This window comes from Papaver somniferum, chromosome 7 (genome assembly GCF_003573695.1).
Source record: "Papaver somniferum cultivar HN1 chromosome 7, ASM357369v1, whole genome shotgun sequence".
NCBI classification, from domain to species: Eukaryota; Viridiplantae; Streptophyta; class Magnoliopsida; order Ranunculales; family Papaveraceae; genus Papaver; species Papaver somniferum.
The window spans coordinates 119752421-119770585 of record NC_039364.1 but is presented as its reverse complement, the minus strand read 5'-3'; the positions used below and the strand labels follow the sequence as shown (position 1 = coordinate 119770585).

General features: G+C 35.5%; 1 protein-coding gene across 2 annotated transcripts; it reads right to left on the bottom strand.

Moving 5' to 3' along the window:
- Window positions 1-7641: 7641 nt before the first annotated feature.
- Window positions 7642-17040, bottom strand: LOC113298263 (ADP-ribosylation factor GTPase-activating protein AGD4-like). 2 transcript variants are annotated; one of them, XM_026546959.1, is made up of 19 exons: window positions 16853-17040; window positions 16492-16568; window positions 15731-15831; window positions 14995-15065; window positions 14794-14856; window positions 14318-14362; window positions 13646-13711; window positions 13451-13498; window positions 13259-13354; window positions 13121-13162; window positions 12307-12540; window positions 12025-12141; window positions 10921-11139; window positions 10739-10825; window positions 10401-10643; window positions 9497-9615; window positions 9257-9347; window positions 8198-8658; window positions 7642-7993 (listed from the first exon to the last, which is right to left on the bottom strand). In XM_026546959.1, the coding sequence occupies exons 1-19, from the start codon at window positions 16898-16900 to the stop codon at window positions 7885-7887; spliced, it is 2337 nt and encodes a 778-aa protein (XP_026402744.1). In that variant the 5' UTR covers window positions 16901-17040; the 3' UTR covers window positions 7642-7884. The 2 variants fall into 2 exon arrangements, with proteins under 2 accessions (XP_026402744.1, XP_026402746.1); XM_026546961.1 differs by lacking the exons at window positions 7642-7993; window positions 9257-9347 and having other exon boundaries at window positions 8532-8658.
- Window positions 17041-18165: the final 1125 nt, after the last annotated feature.

Sequence of the window (18165 nt, the reverse complement as noted above, 5' to 3'; positions counted from 1 at the left end):
GGTTCCTTATGATTGAGCATGACCGATTAAATTAATCATTTTCTTTCGGTTATTTTAGTTGTTGCTCTGTAAGTTCTCTTATGTCGAGCATGACTAATTGAATTGATCACTTTCTTGTGGTTAATTTAGTTGTGTATTCCGATTGAATTAATCATGGGTTTTCTTTTTATTAATTTGGTTGTATTTTTGATTGAGTTAATCATGGGTTCTCTTGTGGTTATTTCAATTGAATTTTTTGGATTCAAATTCATGTTTTCATGTGATTTGATTATGTCCAAAGAAATCCTTCTTTTCTTGTGAAAGTAAGGTCGCCTTTGTTGTTCCTTTGGGAATGACATTTAATGGGGGAGAGTTCTTTTTGAACTTGTGCTTAATTGCCAAATCTTTGTGGGGAGTGCGGTTGTGGAATATTTAGGGGTTATCTTGTATTTTTATTAACTCCTTGATGAATGCATTTAGCTTCGGCTTTATGATGGCATCTAAATTTTTTGGTATGTTAATATACCTTTTGGTCATGAAGTATCTCCGTGGAAATTTCATTAGGATCCCACTAATTTTCGTACCTTTGCCAATTTTTTTGACAAAAAGGGGGAGAATTAATGTGTAGTTCACACTACAAATACATATGGTTTACGGATGAACATGTAAGGGGGAGTGGTTTTCATGTTGAGATATGTATTGACTAAGGTCTAGTGATACATATTATCATAGTATTGTTGTCAAAGTTGTGATACAATTGAACTTTGATGCTGTGTAATAATACTATGACACTGTATAACAATGATTGAGAGCATTTTGTTTTCTCATTGTTATAGCTACGGATCTTCAACAATTGTGATGCTGAACTTACAACCTTTAGGATCATGAAGTACTTGGAAGTGACGAAGATTTCGAGTCGCGTTGAAGATGCCAAGGAGATCAAGCATGTGGATGAGAAGCTACATTTTTTTTATCTTTTTTGTAATCCATATGTATTGATAGTTTTGTCACTAAAATTGACAAAGGGGGAGATTGTTAGAGCATTGCTCGGTCGAACTCGCATGCGTTGCTATCTCAAGCATGTTTGTCAATGTTAGTGATCAAAACTATAAGTCTTGATTTCTAGCCTATTTATAGATGTCTCGGACTAGGACATAGATAGTGTAGTTGAGCTTAGATCTCTCGACGTTCATCTCATGAAGACGAAGAACTACTAAGGGGAGCTTGTGGAACTTCTTCGACAAAAGGTATGTGGAGACTTGAACTTATCTATCACCTGGAAAGTCTATTTATACTATCTACTATATTGAGACATAAGTCGTGTTATGATATAGTTTTCTATATACACATTTGAGATTTCGATCTGCGTATATCTCGCTTACATGTTTCTCGAAATATGTGTTGGTAAGCTTTCGCTTCGACCAAGTTCTTCTTATATCATGAGAAAATTGTCGAATAACATCTTACATTGTTTGTGTGATACAATCATTTGATGTAGGCTTGGGATGTTTCGATAATGATTATTTCAATATCTGGAAAATTGCCTTGATGCTAATAGTGTGTGAAAACGGCTATTGTCACTATAGAAGAATGTTTCAATGATCAAAATAAAGAGTTGATGATGTAACCATCTTTGGATATAAGCATATATAGTGTGTTCGCACATTAGTGTATAAATACATAAACCGGAAGCCAAGAGTATGCATATGTGTGTATACGAAATTGGTGAAGGAGACAGGTTAAGTATGCGCACCCGTACGCATACTGGCGGAAGTTCTTGAACCGAGAATTTCTGCTGAGTTTGGTTTTTGACAAACTCTTAACTAGTCACCGTAAGTATGCGTACCCATACGCATACTGGCTGAAGTTTTAGAACCGAAAATTTCTGCTGATTTTGGAAACTTTACAAACTCAAAAACCGGTTGCTTAAGTACGCATACCCGTACGCATACTTAAGCTGGTTACTTTGTCAAATCGGTCAGTTCATGGACTTAAACATTTAAATCATAAGGAATGCAATCTTTGCAAACCGTGGCTATAATGTCCATGATTGATTCAAGTTGAATCAAACCGATTTGGTTTCAATTGTATTTTCTAAACAATTGAACAACTCTTTAACTAGTTTCATTTGAGTCATTTGAACTAGTTATGGTTAGGATGAATAAGGTTGATATGAGAGTAATCATATGGCTAACCTCGATTAACTATTTTGTGAACCAACCTGGTGTACACGTTTAGGTACGGTTACATAAACCTAAATGAGGGTACATTTCATTTGTGTTTAACAAGCTAAGTTCGATCTAACGGTTGAAAGATATTAGCTTGGTTGAATCAGGTTTTTTATCTAACGGTGAATATTGAATGCTTTGTTACCAAGGTAACTTGGATTGCAAACCCTGATTTGAAAACTATATAAAGGAGAACTCTAGCAACTTGGAAACCTAATCCGCACACCTCGTGTGTGTTACTAGTTGCATAACTGAAGTCGATTCTCCTTTAACCTTAGGTTTCTTCTCGAGACCCTGTAGGTTAACGACTTGAAGACTTCATTGGGATTGTGAATCCATACCCAACTATTATCTTTGTAGTTGTGTGATCTGATCTTGTTGTTTCGATCGTGTTGAGTGCAATTGAAATAATTGGCTCGAGATTTTATATCTCCGATAGGCAAGATAGAAAAGTAATCACAAACAAATTTCTTCTCATCGTTTGTGATTCCACAATAACTTTTTTCGCTAGTCGATTAAGTTTATTGTGAGGTGATTGATAATACTAGGTTGTTCTTCGGGAATATAAGTCTGGTTTATCAATTGGTTCTTGTTCACCTTGATTTATCAAAAGACGGAATAAAAACTCTTGGGTATTTCTGTGGGAGACATATGTATTCAATCATATAGACTTTTCTGTGTGAGACAGATTTGTCTATCAAGTCTTCGACTTTGGGTCGTACCAACTCTTGGTTGTGGGTGAGATCAACTAAGGGAATCAAGTGCGTAGTATCCTGGCTGGATCAGAGACGTAAGGAGAGCAACTGTACTTTGAATCAGTGTGAGATTGATTAGGGTTCAGCTACAGTCCAGTCCGAAGTTAATTGGTAGTAGGCTAGTGTCTGTAGCGGCTTAATACAGTGTGGTGTTCAATCTGGACTAGGTCCCGGGGTTTTTCTGCATTTGCGGTTTCCTCGTTAACAAAATTCTGGTGTTTGTGTTATTTCTTTTCCGCATTATATTTTTTTATATAATTGAAATATCACATGTTGTACGTTAAGATCAATCAATTATAATATCCAACCTTTGGTTGTTGATTTACATTGATTGACACTTGAACATTGGTCTTTGGTACCGTTCAATTAACTCCTCTTATATTCAATCAGGCTCGCAATTGCGTATTGAATTAAGACTTAGAGATATTAAACTCTTTGATATACTTTATTCTAGATTGAGTCTGACTGTCTAGTTGATTCTCTAGAAAGTGTATTGGAGTAAGTCCTCTCAGATTGCCAAACGAATTGTTGGGTGTGGTTGTTAGACCCCCCGCATTTTCAATTTCATTTTTTTGTTCCTGAAAAGACGAGGGTACCCAAATATACCACAATCTTAAACTTTTCCACATATAAGTCCTCTCTTACCGAAAGTGATTGTTTATGGACTGAGTCGAGACAATACAACGAATCGGTATTCACACTGTGTGATCGTTTATGGATACGAGATCGAGACAATACAACAATCAAAGTGTGATTACTTGATAATAGGTTCGGACTTAACCAAACTCTATAGGATCACTATCAAGTAATACGGAGTTAACGTTTGTGTAATTTACTTTACATTATAATAACAACAATTATAATTTCGGAAAACAAAAGTAAAAGAGACAGCAAGATTTTGTTAACGAGGAAACCGCAAATGCAGAAAAACCCCGAGACCTAGTCCAGAATTGAATACTCTCATAATTAAGCCGTTATACAAAATCACACCAATTTCGTATAGTTGAGACCAAGCAACTAAACCTATAGTTCACCTAGTTTCTTCAGTATCCCTGCGCTTCCGACATTCAATAAGTGCACGCATTGGAACAATTTCTTTGGTTCGTATTCCAAACAGTAAAGGAACAACAAATCTGTTTGGTAACAACTCTATTCAATCTCCGTGATATGAGTTACACAAAGGCTCTTCTGTTTAGTCCAATAAATTTCTTTGTCGGGTTTAGATCTATCTATCCAATAACTACCAAAGTAGCAGAGTTTAGATTATGCAATTAATAATAGGATCTACCAAGATACTAAATACTGATGCCGATATACGCAACTAATCAATCGAATCTATCAAAGATAAACCGAGTATAGTTGGATCCCAGCCGATCAAGTTTTGTGCACACCAAAGAATATGAAACCAATAAGAAATCTTATTTGTCTTCAAATCTTCTTAAATCTTCAATAAACACCTGCACACCACAACTTTAATCTCTTGTTATCAATCACACACAAAACGGAGTCTGTTACCAATGGATTATCACAAGATGTCTTTAGATCTACAAACAGTTCTAAAGATCCCATCGACACTTCGATATAGTTTGAGTGAATCTTATATCAGAAGAGAAGATTCTCAAGAATAAACAAACTAGGTGCAATCAAATTTCAACAACCGTTAGTCAATCAAATCAAATCGAAAACCAATAATACTGCAATTATCTAGTTTCCCACCAACGGTACTCGTAGAGCTTCTTGATCCCACAGAAGTCTTTAAACAAGCGGTCGTAAGAGATTTCGCTTAATTAGGGTACTTTCCTCTCCAAATAGATGGCTCCACCAGTAACAACACAATAAGGTAGTTTTGCTGGCTCTTAGGATTGTTTGCTCGAAATGAAAACTTGGGTATTTATAGACCAATGAAGTTTGGACACCAAGGAATTTCCGAAACCGAATATTCTCAAGATATGCAATATATTTCCAAATTAGGTTTTCATAATTCCTAGAAATGCTCTGTCCAAAAATAACCGAAATCCTACTAGAAAATCTCCAATTAGTAAATGCACATTACCAATTTTTATTTTCCAGAGATATGCTTTTTAATTGCTGGTAATTAAAAGCATATAAAATTAACAACCTTAATTAAAAGATTTTCAACTTATTTCGGTCCGGGATCTCCTTTAGTTATTAAGGAATATCTTTGAACAATATAAGATAAGAGTTACTGATCATGTTCAAAGTATGTCAACATCTTATTTATTTGTAAATCCTTTTTCAGATTTACAATCTTGAAACCGATTATACCACACTTCCAAACAAGTTTAGAACTGGTTCATCTGATTTCCAAGAACCATGCGATTGATTAAATATCAATACACTAATCATGGGTTTACGGTTCTACCAAACACAAGGATCGGTTCTACCTTAATATGGTTACTGGGACCGGTTACATCAGTTACCAGGATCGGTTATGTCAATTACCAGGACCGGTTACCATATTCTCATGGTATTACTTGTGATCGGTTACACCAGTTACCAGGATCGGTTATACCAATTACCAGGACCGGTTACACCAATTACAAGGATCGATTACACACTCTTTTATGATCGGTCACACCAATTACTAGGATCGGTTACACCAACTACTAGGATCGGTCACACCAATTACAAATATCGATCATACCATCTTAGGTGATTACTTAGGATCAGTTACACTAATAAAAGTCATACCAATACATAAGTCAGGCACTGTGAATAGTTTTACCAAGATACATAATAAATTATGATCGGTTGTACTAATCATACATATTGGTAATCCAAGGATATGCAATGAATAAAAATACCAATAAGCCTAGCGATTTCCCTTTCGATTCATAAAACAAGTTCATGAATGTACTTCATTTAAACGAATGTAAACATTGTTTCCTAGGACGAAATCTTCACCCATACCCATACACATGATCACAATAGCATTCATACGATTATGCCGATGTCTTATATACGAAGTTCAAAAGATAAGTGTTATACTTCGTATTCTAATTCCTTAATACTATGTCTACTAGAGTATAATCATTCACAGCTTCGCAGTTATGTTTTCAAAATAGCACGACTTGAAAGATACGTTGGGAATGAAACAGTTCAAGTCAAAATATTACTAACCTCAAAAGGAAGGATGATGTCGTCGATGTAGCTTGTTACTTCTTCACATTCTTCAAGTCTTCGAGTAATACTTGTATGTCTCATTATCCTAATCTTTCTAGCCTAACCTATCTCTAGTACATAATCAAGCGACTCTTTAATTGAGTTTTGATTCACTAAAATATGACAACCAAACTTGACATACCAACGCTTGGTGGGTTCAACCGAGCTATGCTCTAACAATCTCCCCCTTTGTCAATTTTAGTGACAAAACTCTTACAATCATATGGATAAACAAATTACAAAAATTCATTATACATACGCTTGATTCCAAGTTTCAACAGCACAATACCCTGCATATATTCAATCCATAAATGTCGTTGTTGACATTCAAATAACAAAGCTAATACTCCCCCTAAAGGTAAGATAGATTTTCAATCCGCACATTTTTTTTTATTTCCCGTTTGTAGTCCAAAATAACTACAATCATCATATGATATGTTTCTCTCCCTTAGTCAATGTTTTACTCTTTCGTTAGATATAACGTTTAAGCACAATTGTCCTTTCCTTAGTGATTATAAATCACTTGTTTACTCCATATATTTCTCCCCCTTTTTGTCACAAAATGACAAAGGTCCGAGTAAATACCAAAACCGAAAGGATCTTACAATCTAAAAGAATTGTACAATCTATAAGAGTTAAGCACGAAGGTTTCACATACCACTTTAGATAACCAATATCAAAACCGAAACTACAAGTAATTTGGTTTTAATATGTTATCAAGGAAACAATTGCCCGAAACAATTTTCCCTAATAGTTTAACAAATTGACTAAGAAACTTAGTTCCCTTGCTAAACCGATTGTACAAATACAATCGCTTATCTCATGGTCATCAAAGAAGTAATCTACAGTTGTTAGGTCAAGTTCTGAGGCTGAATACAGGACCTTAGTAAATAGTGCAGCTGAAGTTGTCTGGATTTGCTTTCTTCTCGAGGATTTACATTTTGATCTTATTGGTGCACCCAAACTGGGTTGTGATAACATCAACTCCATCAGTCTTGCCTCAAATCCTGTTATGCACTCTAAAAGGAAGCATGTTCATCTTGATTATCATTTTGTCAGGGAGCTGATGCAAGCAAAGGCTTTGGATGTCTTTTATATTCATACACTTGACCAGCTAGCGGATATCTTCACCAAAAGCTTACATGGTCCTCGTTTTAAAATGCTCCGTGACAAGCTCACAGTTGTTGCTACACCCATGAGCTTGAGGGGGATTTTGGCTTAAGTAGTACAGTGGTGCAGGATAACACCAGTAGCAGGTTAAGATTCAAAATTACATTTCCCTCTTTAGTGTCACGTGAGTCGTGAATGGTTTGTATTCACACATACTCTCTGTACGTGTGTAATAGGACAGTGACAGTTAGCTAGGTCGTTTATTAGGCTGTATTAATACTATCTTTACAGCTCATTAATCTGTAATGAAGTTCTGCTTCTGTAATGAAGTTCTGCTTCTTTCTAATGCATTCTGACCTCCACAATGAGAATAACAATGTCTGCCATTAATGGAATGTTACTATTATACAGATTCTCAATTATCTAAAAATTGAATACACCCCTAAAAGGTTCTGACTTTTTTTGTTAAAAACTTATATCATTAATCCAATGTATCTTAACAAAAAAATTAAAAAAAATGATGCCCCTAAAAATATGTTGCCCAAAGTTGAACTTTGGCCACATTATGTCAGGGCCGGCCCTGCTTACAGAAAAACATGCTAATCTGGGGGACAAGTGTCCCTTTTGACTCACTCAGCTAGCAAAATGAAGAGATCCTCGTCGGTTATTGGACCCATTTCCATTGCTCTTTCTAATGCATTCTGACCTCCACAATCTTTTATTGATGGGCGTGCACCCCTGTTTCACGAAGATGTCAGCACAGGTCATGATAAGCAAAACAATAAGAACAAGGAAAAGAAAAACCATAAGCCCGTTGAATTACTTAAAATCAAATGGTACATCAGTTAGGGTTGTAGTTTTATCATTGGATATATAAATGCCAATGATACAGCACTGTAACTCATGGCAGAGTATTAACTGTGAAACGCATTAGGTATTTACCTTCTAAGTAGATGCTTCGCCAGTAAATTATTCTCTTTGGAAATGCAATGGTGCAAGGGGGTCCTTCCATGGAAATCACGCATATTAACATCCGCACCACACTGTATTAAAAGCTCGAGCATCACGGGGTCGCCAACATGACACGCCAAGTGCAATACAGAACAACCTTGTAAACAATTTGCGGGATCACCAGAATCAGAAATTCTTTGACAGTTGGCAGGATCACAATGTTTTTTCTCTGCCGCCTGCGAATCTTTCTGCGACTCTGGTGAACTAGCGGGATGATACAGATCACCATTATGTACATCTTCACTGATGGTGTTGAGATTCAAGCCTGAAGTGACAATGAGACGATATACTTCCTTCACATTATCACTTTTGACGGCTTCCCAAATGCAAACAGCTTGAGAAGGATGGTCTGACCTAGTTTCTTCTTTGATCACGAGTGCTCTCTCTACATACTGCAAAAGTACAGCAAGACCAGAAATTTAACACTTACGAAACATTGGGCCTTTTGAGGATCTTGAAATATAAGAAGCAAAAGCAATGCAGACAAGACAAAGAGATTCTTAAGTAGAAGTTGAACCCAGGCATTCAAAATCATGGAATAAGTTTAACTTAGTAAGGAATTTTTTATATGTAGAAATATAATTTACCATGCTTTGTTATTCCTTCTCATTGAGGCTTCGCCTCCCTAAATCATGAAGTTTAATATATTCAGAAGTTTCTCGCAGTGCCCTTTGTAGATCTTAGATGTTAAGCAAAAGAACCACATTCTACTGATTGTTCACCCATTATACTTACGTTTAAATGAATGGAAAACATTGCTGGCCCATATTTCACTCGACTCTTTAAAAGATGTTTTAGAATGTTGTTTTTTTCGGGGAAGATGGTAAGAAAGATAATTACAAATGACACCATGATTCACAAATACAACAATCATGAAATTTACTTATACTTCAAAACAATCATAAGAACAGAGAACAAAAAAAATAAAGTGCATTAATATTTCTTTGTCTAATTGAGTTAACATTGTGATATCATAATTCAAGTGAGTACCTTTGCTTGAATGTATCTCTCCTTCTTTGAGAATGTATCTGTTGGTTCAGGTTTTATTATCGGGAAGGAGAGTTCATCTTGTTCATCCTTTCTGAGCGATTTAGTTACACAATATCAAATTATTATTAAGATAAGTATAGATAATACAGAAAGATGACTAAGAGTGGCCTAATCTAAATCTGGCAGTGCAACTGTGTCAGCTATTAAACTCGAGCTACAAGGGCATATGTTGAGTATTACCTTTCATTCTGAAGTAGCAGTGCCTCCCACACAGAGTTACAGAAATCATTGCCCAGACTACGAAATAAGTCTAATACACTGGGTTCCCAAACTTTGACATCAAATTTAATCGACCTCACCTGCAGTTGATTAGAAAAAACTGAGTAAACAAAAACCAACTTACACTTGATCATAACATAGATCAAAATTACTCATGCATTGACGGATCTTCCATTTGAACATGGCTTGACTTACATTCCTAGGGCAAGTGAAAAACGCTTTATATGTCCAGATACAATTCTGGTTTCAGTGAATCGAGGAAACATTTCCCACATGGTACCCAAGAATCACAGCCTACAACTATACCTGACCAGAGCCCAATCTATGGCGTAAGTAGTGTGTAAGCCCAAAACTTGTTGGATAGTAGGGTTACAGAAGTTACAGATATAGAGTGAGGTTTTTAAATCTTTGGAATCGTCAATTCGGGATCACAAAAGGCTACGATGTTAAAGTCTAGGAAGATTACAAGAAAGACAACAATAAAAGTTTTGATCTGTTAGCCATACTCCATAGAGAAGAAACAAGCTGGAGAGAAGGCATATAAATTACAGTCTTTCAACTGTGACCAAATACGCAAGAAGGGTGAAGAGCAGATGCAGTGACGAGAAGGATGCACTTACCTATGTGAACTCACCAATGGCGTCTGAGTATTTATTGCAACAAGGATTGTGATCGTATCAAAAAGGATTCTGATCGTATCAAAAAAGCGAGGGAACTTGAAAGAGTTCAGATTGCTGAGACATTTGACTACATTTTCTGAAGTGACTAGTTGAGGTCTAAAGTTCTAATGGACCGGAAGCAAGGCCCGGGTAGACCCAAAGAAAACAGAAAGTCAGATGTAAGTCAAGTACGGAAAATACTGCACCTTTGAAACGTGAACTCCAAGATTTCTATGCACCCCAGAGCATTCAATGCACAAGAGAATTCCAAGATTCAGGGAAGCCCAATCAGGTTCCGAAGCACCACATTCTGCACAAAGATCATTTCCAGGAATTTCTCGGAGAATCGTTGAAACATAATCTTGTTCTCTACCTTGCACATCACCATCTAAATACTCCCGTCCATTGAGCAATGAAGACACGCCCGCGTCCTTCGATCCAGAAGGACACTGCGATTTAGCCAGACTAAAGTTGGTTAGAACTTGGACAATTGCGTGAATCTACCTTTCAGTTCTGTGCTTAAGGTAAAAAGAAAAAAGCCAACCTGCTCTAGTATAGAAGAATTTAAAAGGGATGCAATAACTCCAGTGGTTTTGTCAACCCAATCCATTCTATCTGCTTCATTTTCAGCCTACCATAAAATAGAGAAAAAGGTCAAAAACTGATTAGAATGGAAAATAACAATAACTATAGATAAACAAAACGAACAACAAAAAATCAATGTACCTGTAGAGTGTATGTTTTTGCTGGAGATATTATTCTGAAGCAAAGCCGTAGATCTGTATGCTCAGCATCAATTTTTAATGTTGATGTACGGAGATCAACAGTACGACACCCGAGGTATTCTTCACTCATTGAAGATGACCTATGATGTCTTGATCTGAACCTACCAAAAACACCACTGGCATGCTCAGATGTACCAGTTGATTGATGTGATTGAGGACCCTGGAAAGATTATAATTCACATCATTTGGAGCAAAAGCTTTCCAATAACAATTACTAGAGAAATTTTAAGATATCAACATTGAGAAATTTAAGGCTGCTTAGAAACAAGTGAAAAAAGGTGAAGTTGTTCCAGGCTTGTAGTTATAAATTGTGAACACTTGTGTATAAATTTCTGCAATGGGGAAATTCATAATGTACACCCACCGCACTACTTGCTGCAATCATACTCTGTAAGAATATATTTCGGGACATGGCCTTTTTACATTTTGCACCAATTGGATACCCATTCAAAAGTATTAAAAATATTTGCTAAATCTGCTAGTAACTGCAAAGTAATAACATGGTTAATTAACGTTCATTACTTAAGTCAGACAGTTGGATATTACCTTACTAGAGGATATGCTCAACGTGTAAGGTCATAAAAAGCATACCTATTCAAGATATGAGTAAACTATGTGGATGTGGATGGTTTACTAGCTGTAGGATCTTCAACATGCCTGACTTTGCATAGATATTGCCTTACTAGAGCACATGCTTAACAGAAAATCATGGGTAATAGTGTCCCTTACCCTCAAATTGTGGAGCAAACTATGTGGGTATCAACTGTCAACTTAATGGGTTACTAACTGTATAAAACTTGAAGTTCATTTAATAGTTAGCACCTTACTGGAGTTCATGTTAACATCAAGTCATAAACAACAACGTCCCCTACTATCGAGATATGGAGCAAACTATATGGATGCCAATGTAATGGGTTAGTAGTTGCTGATACTAGACACTTCATACAAATGACAGATGCAGACAAGAATTGTGTGATACGATGTACCAACTATCGTAATCGTTATGCTAACTGACTGCCCTGGGGACTTGATACCATCATGTTACCTTATTTCTGTAGTAATACAAATTGCCACGACTATCAAGGACGAAGAACCTCCTCTTCCAATCTCCCCTCAAACTTGAAGACCGTTTCAGGAGATAGCCTTGCTTAATTGTCTGAACCTGAAAATAATAAAAGAACTTCTTTCAAATGTAAATCACAGAAAAGATACTAATAACTCAGGCATGAGGAGAATAGCTCCAGATCTGATAAAATTATTCAAAAGCAGAAAAGTGAAGAAAATTTCTGTTACAATATAACTACGAACTGCGTGTACTACGCCTTACCATCCCACTGGCACTAGACTGCATCAAAGCCTCTATATTTTTGTGAGCCTCTACGTTTTTATAAGAATTAACACCAACAACACGACTACCAATACCACTTGTTGAGGCATCCACATTGCTGGAAGCTCGTAAATTGTCCAACTCAACCTGTGTCCTGAATTCCTGAATCCTCTTTGCAAGTTTGTCTTGTTCAATGCTGGCCATTTCTTTAGATTGTTGTGCATATGTCAAGACCTGTTTTCAGGATAAGAAATATTTCAACTAACTAATCAAGCTATAAGGGAACAATAAGTAACTCCACAAGGACCACAACCATTTCCACACTTACACATCTTTTCCGTGTCTGTTATTACCACATTACAGATATTGATTAAATTCTTATGAAAGGAATAAAAGTGTACAAGAAATAAAAAAAAATTGTATTTTTAGAAAGGAAAAGAGTGATGATTTGTTCTATTTTTTTATTTTTTTTGGAGGGAAAAACGATGCTCTGATTACAGAGTTGGCCATACAAACAATTTTCATTTATCCTAGAATCCAGATCCAAGAATATAGAAAACACCCTACACAAGATATTAGTATGATTCTCAGAGTGGAGTGAGAAGATCCCTACGCCAGAAAGACACTGAACAACATAATCAAAACTTCCTACCTTTTGATCAGAGTCACATTTTTTAATGGAAGTTTCTAAAATGAAGGATTACTGTACGTCTGTACGTAGATAACGTTACAACTTGCTAATTTATCTACCTAAAAATGATTTATCTACCTAAAGCATGCCTGGAATTTGATAGTACAGGCAAAGCAGCTTTACCTGGTGAACGAATGGTTCCATCTGGCTTAAAAGCTCATGCCCCTGAAATAACAAACTTAAACTTATAATAAATGCCAACTATGACCCTCATTACCTCCTGAATAATCAATTTGAATTAATTATTGTTACAAGACACACCTGCTTAAAATATCTCAGCTGAGCATCCATAATAGCACTGACAGACTCCAAAAACTCGTACTTTTTCTTTGATTCGACATTATGGAGGGCATTTACCTGAATTCCTTATAACCAAGGAAACTGCTTTCTTAGTGCCAGAAAATTGTGCAAATAGGTATTTATCTGATAGAATTAGCAATAAATAATACATACTAGATTGAACCGACACCTCTCAAATGCTGATTTTGAATTCTGTAGATCCTGCATGAAATGAAAGATCAACCAACCTACATGTGAGTAATTGGATTACATGTTTTACGAGTTTCGGGGTAGCAGATTTCTGAAAAGTATGTTTATTCAAATATGATCCATTTTAAGAAAATGGAGAGCCTTATAGCAAAAGCTTACCTCCTCTAGTTCAGCAACAACCTCGGGTCGTGTGCCCTTCTTTAAGGACATGAACCTTTCACGTGCCTATTCACAAGTACTCAAGAAAATAAGTGAAGGTCCATGGTTTATGTTCTTAACATTTACATACAAAATAACTGCAGACTCAAAAGCAACAACGATTATGTGAGTCAACAATCCAACAGATGATTATTTAAGATGCTCTGTTCAAATGATTACTGGCATCATGTAATGCTCATCGAAAGCAAAATTATACACCAAAAAGATAGGAGACAAAATTGTAATATCTGTTCATGGGCACCCTTTTTAAGTGCAAGATTCATAAATTCTTGACAGAACTTCAGCATATACATAATACCTGATAAAAAGATTCAACATGTTATTGTGAAGCATTGTTTTAGATGCTCTGTGACCTTTTTCAACTGTTCAGATTATTAGAAGGATTATTGTATTTTACATGGCTTAAACACATGTTAACGGGGCTATAAGGAGACCACCTTCATGTGGATCAACTTCACCAGAGCGCGAACCCAAAAAATTTATGATCAAATGATACACTGGTGTGCAGTATGTTATATAACTAACTGAACATGACATAAAATTGATGGATGAAGTTATAATTCCATACAGTTCTCACATTATGAAGAATGGAATAAATATAAAAGAAAATACCTGATCATAAACATGTGTAGCCTTGTCAAAGCGTCGACGAGATTCCTATATATAATATCAGTATGAGAGACGCATAACATTAAGAAAAATTTGAAAACTTCTAACAGAAATTCCAAAGAAAATTAAAGAGTTTCATTAGTTTGAGAGGCCATGAGCATTTTTAAGTTTAGTCTTTAACCAAATAAATTTTGGACTAGAGCCTCAGTCTTCTTGCGAAGAAATGGGGTTTTTCCAAAGAAGTGAACCATTTCATAGTACTTTCCAGCATCAACTTTAGGTGCCAATCAAACATGCAACCGAGCCTTCTTCGCTCCATATCAATATATTTCATTGCAAGTTTTTTGCTACCCTCTGGGTACTTCAGGATGAACTCTTCCTTCCTTACCAGCAATTATTTAAAAAAATTGATAAATGAAGAACTTAAGTAAGAATCTCTTGCTTTTTTTCACCCTTCTGTTAAAAAGAAAAAGAACTACCTTCGCCTCTTGTAAATCAACAACCATGAACTCCATCACACGATCAATCAGCAAGTGCTCCACCTGTAATGTAATATTAAATTATTTGGTAAGCGAAATGCAACTGCACTAACGCGAGCATGGCAATGTGTTCGACAAAACAAAGTTAACTACATAGAATGTATATGTTCAATACTTCCCAACTCGTAAAGCATCACATACTTGAGACCGAAGAAGTTCCTTGTAAGAGCCAAGCTCACGAAATGCAGTAATGAACTTGGATATAACAGGTCCTACCCCAATAAAAAAAAATATCAGCAAAAGGTACATCTCAGCTTGCACAGACACATAATAAATCAAAAATATATAGTATATATTGCTTAAAATGTAAAAACCTAAGAAAAATAAAAGGTCAGAAATAGAAGCAAAGAAGAAGAATATGAAACTATATAAACTAGAAGATAATATAGAAGGCAAAAATATATAATTCATTACACATGAGATCATCAATTCATTAGTTGGTAATTTGTCAGAGGCATATTTATTGCAGATATATTTGGTATAAGAGACTGAGAAATTCTGTTAATATAATTTACCCCCACATATAAATACAGGATGTGAATTAGTTGACATCTACAAGCTGTTCTATAAAGTATTGCATTATATATATATATATTGAAATTATATGCTCTAAACATTACCCATAGCACATGTTATTGTGGTTCAAACTAATAAAATGTTTCTACATGTTTTTTTTTTTGCCGTTTTTCTTCGATTTATTTACCGCTGCTTTGAAATGTTTCAGTCTAGTCTTTGTTCAAAATTAATTGAAACATTCAGTTTTAATAAGAACCTTGCTCACAGCCTGTTTCATGCAATATAAGGCTAAATAAGTTTTCATGATTTTGATAGATGGAAGCAGAATTGAAAAACAGATGCATAGGAATGAATAAACAACCTCCAATTGATACACTGACTGGATCATCACATCCACCACCAAATGATTCTAACGAATCAGCGAATGCAATGTCTCCATCACATGCTTCTCCAAGTGCTCCCCTAAAAGGATAAACATGAAATATTAATAACCACCCTGCAATGCCTTAGCTAAATGACTTACTTGCCATACACAACCACACACACACATTAGTTGTATGGAGAAACACTTGCACACTAGCATGTGATGTCCGTGGAGATATAACTATGAAAGTTCCCCAGAACCAGTAGCTTTGACTAGAACAAGTTAACCCATCAATTTTTCGCACTCAACCAACAAAAGCAATGTATGATAGCTTCTTATCTATCTCCTGCAAAGTATTTGTGGTAGTAAGAACTAAGATTCCTACTACAATAACTTTCAGGAAGATATTACATGTTTATCGATTTTCTGTGTTCTACAATTATGTAAAATCCTTTGTCAGCTAAGGAGACTCGTTATATGGATTAACGCATCATTGGCAATTTGTTGCTGCATTCCCCTACCCTATGGACTAAGATAATCGAAACAACCTGCGGATTTTTATAGGTAGGAGTTGTAACTCTAGATAAACAGATAAAGATTTTTGGGCAGTCACACCCAACCCTTTGCTCTTGATCGCCTATAAGCAATATCAGATATTTTAATTCTGGAGAACGGTCCTCATTGTAAAAGAATTGAAGTATATGAACAGCGTATATACATTATATCCATGGAATTAGGGATTAGTTTGAGTTACTTACATAAATTTTTTACATCCTTTCTGAAGTCTTAAGCAGCGATCTTTTAAATCATCTGCTGTCTGTTCAAGAGAATGTAGCTGCGAGTGGAAGACAAGATTAAAAACTAAATAAATTGCGAAATGTACTCTCTAATTGTTCAAATTATATACACCCTAATCTTTGAACTCTCACAATAGTTCCATTTAATGGAACCCAGCAGCTTCTATAAAGCTTTAGCTAATTGAAAACCGCAGTAATCAAACCGAATTGTATCAATAAAAAGAGGATACACATGAGTGGAACCAAAAAACATAAAATCAAAATGAATCACTCAGAACAGATATACTTAAATTTTAGGGAAATGAAAAATAATGAAGAAAACCTGTTTGCGGAACATAGGTGAATCATCTAGCTTAGGGAAGCTCGCCATTAAATCTTGATTTTTTGAAGAAAAATTTGATAGATTAAAGCTAATGAATGGATGCGGACGATGGTTAAGGAAATGGATGAAGAAAAAGTGACCGTTTTTCTTTTCTAATTTCAGGCTTGTTCTATTCAGATCGGATCTCTGATATTGAGGGTATTTTCGTTAATTAAAAACATCTTTCATAAACAAAAAAACGAATTTTAAGACACGACACAACACTGTATTTTATTGAAGGCTATTATTGGGGCGTCACAATCCAATAGAGAGGTTTCATTTGGATTTTTAATGTCCAAAAAAGTGGTTATGGGATATTCTAATATATATATAAACTGTTTAGATTACCCTTTAATTAGAAGTGATTTTACGTCCAGATTTGGATTAATTCCAACCGTAGAATTTTATTTGCATGTAATTTTACGTCCAGGTTTGGATTAGTTCCAACTGTAGAAGCTCATTTTACGTCCAGGTTTCTTTTAATTCCAGACGTACAATCCGATTTTACGTCCAGTTTTCTTTTAATTCCAATCGTAGAAATGATTTTACGTCCAGGTTTGGATTATTTCCAACCGTAAAAGTGATTTTACGTCCAGGTTTGGATTAATTCCAACCGTAAAATTTTATTTGCATGTAGTTTTACGTCCAGGTTCCTTTTAATTCCAACCGTAGGAGTGATTTTACGTCCAGGTTTGGAATATTTCCAACCGTATAAGTAATTTTATGTCTAGATTTGGATTATTTCCAACCGTAGAAGTTTATTTTACGGCCAGTTTTTCTTCCCACAAAATTTTGTCCCGGAATTCACCAAGTATACAACAAAATTCATTAATTTAATTTTTATCTAATTAAATTAAATTAAAATTAACTAAATAAGGGTTGTTTAGTCATTACAAAATTATTTGAGATAAGGGGTTTTTGATATTACTTATGGGTGACCCGTATTTGTCCTATTAGGTGACGCCCCTCTAATGGAATGTGACCCCCAATAATAACCTTCATTTTATTAGTTTTTACTTATCTGGTAGCTGGGAGCAGTGTCAGAACTATTTTGGCGTTATGTGTGAAGAACAACTGGTACAGTAGATACCGGGCAGTGAATGGGCTTTTTGTTGATATTTATGAACGATTTTTTGGGGACTACTCAAAAAAGGTGGTGGACTACTTGGTGATACAAATGTCCACCCTACATTATAAAGGGTGTCCTAAAAGATTAGGGAAGACTAATCTGCCCTTATTCTAATTAAGGTTATAACTAACCCTAATAACCCACT

Excerpts from the sequence above, each read along its gene's own strand:
- LOC113298263 (XM_026546959.1), bottom strand. The coding sequence starts at position 16,900 with ATGGCGAGCTTCCCTAAGCTAGATGATTCACCTATGTTCCGCAAACAG. Across the intron at positions 13,499-13,645 it reads TTGTTGCTGAACTAGAGGAG|GATCTACAGAATTCAAAATC; the intron begins GTAAGCTTTTGC and ends CATTTCATGCAG. Across the intron at positions 7,994-8,197 it reads GCGAAGCATCTACTTAGAAG|GGGTGCACGCCCATCAATAA; the intron begins GTAAATACCTAA and ends TTCGTGAAACAG.